This window comes from Lipotes vexillifer, unplaced genomic scaffold, assembly GCF_000442215.2.
Source record: "Lipotes vexillifer unplaced genomic scaffold, Lipotes_vexillifer_v1.1 C27308513, whole genome shotgun sequence".
Taxonomy (NCBI): Eukaryota; Metazoa; Chordata; class Mammalia; order Artiodactyla; family Lipotidae; genus Lipotes; species Lipotes vexillifer.
In genome coordinates, this window is record NW_006792626.1 from 1 (window position 1) to 4,221 (window position 4,221).

The window sequence follows — 4,221 nt, forward strand, 5'->3', positions numbered from 1 at the left end:
AGTTTGGGGTTAGCAGATGCAAACTAGTATATATAGGATGGATAAACAACAAGGTCCTACTGTGTGGCACAGGGAACTATATTCAGTATCCTGTGATAAACCACAATGGAAAGAATATGAAAAAGAATGCATATATATGTATAACTGAGTCACTTGGCTGTACAGCAGAAAATAACACAACATTGTACATCAACTAGACTTCAATAAGATTTTTTCAAAGGGGAGTAAATACAGCCTGTTGGTTAGACTGACTACCTGCTGTTACTTTTTTACTAAATAATCTATCAAATAATGCTGCACTGTGTGCTCTATATCACAGAGATGTGCAGGAGAAAGCAAGCATACACAAGATCACAGGTGCTGCAGAGGTCAGCGTGTCCAAGGTCCAGAGTTTCATGTCTGGCAGGTGTCATTATACTGAGAAGCCCATAAACTGGAGAAGCAAAAGAACCTCTTAGCGTGGCTTGACTTTGATTCCACGGTTTGATGTTCTGTGGGTCGGTCATGTCTCCGGAAGCCAAACGCGTACAGACAAGAGAAGCCTGCAGGTGCTGCCAGCTCTGGGCTCCAGTGTCAGATCCCAGACACTGGGATCATAAAGTACTCCTCTGTGCCCCAAGGGAGGGCATCCAGGCTCCTGGTTGGCAATAAAGTCCTCTTTTTCCATCTAGATGGGGACTTGGTGCAAAGCTTTCTATCCCTTTCCTTGTGGTGGGGGAAACATGGAACAAACACAGTGTCTTGTAAGTTTCTGAAGATAAAGGGAAAATCCATCTTACGAATGTCCTGTGTTCCCCAGGAGTGGCTGGAGAAACAGCCCTGCAGTTCCAAACACGCAGATGATTATAAACACCCACAGGAACACCCTGTCCACCACCGTGGCCACGTATTTCCAGTCGTCCTCTACCTGAAAGACAAAAGTCAAGCAACTGTAAAAAAAATCAAAACCATGGGAGATAAGCTTTGTCTCATAAATAAGCTGCTTCCTTTTCACAGATTTCCTGGCAATTTTAAAGCAAATATCCCTGTGATTGTGGTTAACCCGTGTCTCCTCTGTAGCACACAGAGAACTTCCGTTTGTCTGCAGAGGGTGAGTGCATGCGCTCCATCAGTCCTTGGACAGCGGGCTGCAGAGTGAGCAGGCTTATGTGGGCACACAGGACCTCTCCTGACTGCAGGCAGCACCCCAGAAAGAGCTGCTCGGAGAGCTCCACTTTTGTGTTGACTGAAAAAAACTGCATAACCTAACAGTTGAGAATTATGTTTTATTCAGTGGATTTTCTGAGGAATTCAAGCCCGGGAGGCAGCCTCTCAGATCGCTCTGAGGGACTGCCCTGAAGAGATAAGGGGAAAAAAAGTCAGGGCATAGAGGAGGTTTTGCACCAAAGACCAGGTAGCCGGAACATCGAAAGATTAGTTGTAGAGCATTGTGTTGCATTTGACTGCAACAGTAATCCTTTGATGTTCTGACCACCTGGTTTTTGTTGCAAAACCTCCTACATATCCTGGTTCCCCCCATCCAATCTCCTGAGGTAAACCACAATGGAAAAGAATACCAAAAGAATGTCTATATGTGTATAACTGAGTCACTTTGCTGTCCAGCAGAAATTAGTACAACATTGTAAATCAGCTATACTTCAATTTAAAAAACGTTTAAAAAAAATTACTGTTAATTAAAGAAAACCAGACATCTCAAGTTAAGGAATTTAGCGCTTTTCTATGTATTAGAAGAGGCAAGAGCCTGGGTTCATGGAAATCATTCCTTTGATATGCAACTTAGCTATCTAGGGCCAGCATCCTTCTTTCCTCCACCCTGAATCCCCTCAGGGTGCACAGTTGGGGGTGACTGCAGTGGTTGATGGCTTGATGGGTGCAACGTCCTTCGTTTACTGATAGGGCAGGTGACAGTTCTCATCCACTCTTGTCATGGACACCACGGGACAGTCTGACTCCTTGGCAAGTCTGGGAAATGGGTTTGAGGCGGGTGTAGGATGTGCGATGTCCCCATCAGGAATAGGTGGCCCTCTAGAACTCAGGATCCCACTGGTCAGGGAGAGTTCGTTACATCTCTCATGTCCTTCCTGTTCCCGACCTCCAAGAGCCCTACCTGGTGGTGATCAAGTCAGCAGCAACTGTGCCCTAGTTTGACGAAGGTGTCACCACAGAGGGGGGTCCTAGGCTCACCTGGCCCTAATGCACCCCCTCCATGACCTGTGTGACATGCAGCCCGTGTCCGCCTCAGCACCAATGGGTGGACTTCAGGCCTGCAATGTCCTTTCATTAGGAGATAAGGATGATGGCTACTGCCATCAGGTCAGACCCCTGGCGGCGGGAGTTTTCAGAGGCCCCCGGCTAGTCATCCTGATGGTATGGAACATTGGCATAAAGTTCTTGAGCTCTCTCTCTCTGGAGGATGGGGAGGTCCGAGCTGCTATAGTTAGACTCTGGGCGGCAGAAGCAGACTGTGTTGATGCTAAAAATAACCCTGAGGTTCATTCAGTCAGCACCTGGATCCCAGTCAAGTGGAGTAAGTGGGATTGGAGCTGCCGGAGGCTCACGCCACCTTCCTCCCAGGCTCCCAGACTGTGACCAACCCTGCAGGCTTTCCTCCTGCCCCTCAGCCGGCTTTTCCCTCTCCCACCCTTCCTTACGCAGGGGCTCTCAGTTTAACAAACCAAGGTTGCCCTGAGTGTTTATTTTAACCAGATTTTACTTGAGTTGACATTTCTGGAGGCAGAGATTTGCTCTGAGGCTACACCTTACCCCACCCCCTCCCCAGGGCAGTTCACCCATAACCGCATCATCACAGGGCTGGCTCTTAGGGCACCACTCCCTGACCGTCTTGCAGACAGAACTCACATTGAAGATCTGACATGCCTATGCAGGGCCCCCAGGCCTGCTGCGGGTGAACAGGCTAGAAGAGCCATACATTTACCTCCTTTGTTTCATTTTGGTTCTTCCTGTTTTCTGCTATGAATTGAACACTATCAATTACATCTTCGACTTCAGGTGAGGGCTCCAAATTTTCAGTCGTCCGTTGTAAAGGCTGATGATTTAATCGTCTCTTGCTGGTGGCGATCTCACTGGACTTACGACAGTGGCAGCATTCTTTAAGAAGTTTGGGCTCTCTGCGACAGTCAAACTTGCCTTTGGCTGGCCTACCAGAGGAGCCTTCAGGGTTTTTGTCATATCTTGTCCCCTTCCTCTTGTCCAGAGGCCTCCTCATCATCAGGATCTGGGGTAACAGCCGGAGGAAGACTGCCTTCACCCACGTGGGCATGGTGTGTGTGGTCAGGGTGCGATAGTGGGTGTTCAACACAAACACCGTCACCACGATGGACAAGGTGACGAAGATCATGGTGAACAGCAGATACTTGCCCACCAAGGGGATCACGAGAGACGTAGATGGGATGGTTTCTGTGATCACCAGCAAAAACACTGTCAGGGAAAGCAGAACTGAAATGCAAAGCGTCACTTTTTCACCACAGTCAGAAGGAAGGTAGAAAATCAGCACAGTTAGAAACGAAACAAAGAGACAGGGGATGATCAGATTAATGTTTTACACAAACATCGGCAATCTTCTAATGTAAAAAGAATAGGTTATGTCTGTGTATATCTCTTCACAACAGTTGTATTTTATGTCATGCTTGTAGCCAGAAGCATCAACAATTTCCCATTCACTGTTTTCCCAAAATTCATCCATGTCCACTCTAGAGCCAATGATTAGAAGATCGATTTCAGCTTTGTCATAGGTCCAGGAACCAAATTTCAGGGAGCAATTTTGATGATCAAAAGGGAAAAAAGTGATATCCATAGGACAGGAACTCTTAAAAATAGCTGGTGGAGTCCAGGTTATCATGCCATCGTATTTAAGAAGAGCTTTTGTCTTGCCTTTGACTTGGAAGTTGCCGACAGCACTGCAAAGTAAATCAGACACCATTAGTGACACCCCTTGTGCTTTGGGTCAGCCTGTAGCAAAGGCAACTTTGGAAAGAGACTGGCTGTCAGATGCCCATACTTGTTGTAGAGAACAATGCCAGGCTTCCAGATCTTCTCCGCAGGAACACGGAGAGTCTCAATGCCATCGTATTCCACTGGGTCCCAGCGCAATTTATAATCGTTCCACATCTAAAGGGAATAGAAGTCAGTTTTTAAAAATTCTTGGGCTTCCCTGGTGGCGCAGTGGTTGAGAATCTGCCTGCCAATGCAGGGGACACGGGT

At 47.3% G+C, this 4,221-nt stretch overlaps 1 protein-coding gene across 1 annotated transcript; it reads right to left on the reverse strand.

The window, feature by feature from the left end:
• Window positions 1-775: 775 nt before the first annotated feature.
• LOC103079982 (neuronal acetylcholine receptor subunit alpha-6-like) lies at window positions 776-4,160 on the reverse strand (the record flags this gene model as incomplete). Its single annotated transcript, XM_082931370.1, is given in 3 exon segments — window positions 776-907; window positions 2,936-3,917; window positions 4,019-4,160. Coding segments are annotated over 3 exon segments (1,256 nt in total), but the record flags the coding sequence as incomplete, so codon positions are not given.
• Between the last annotated feature and the right edge of the window lie 61 nt (window positions 4,161-4,221).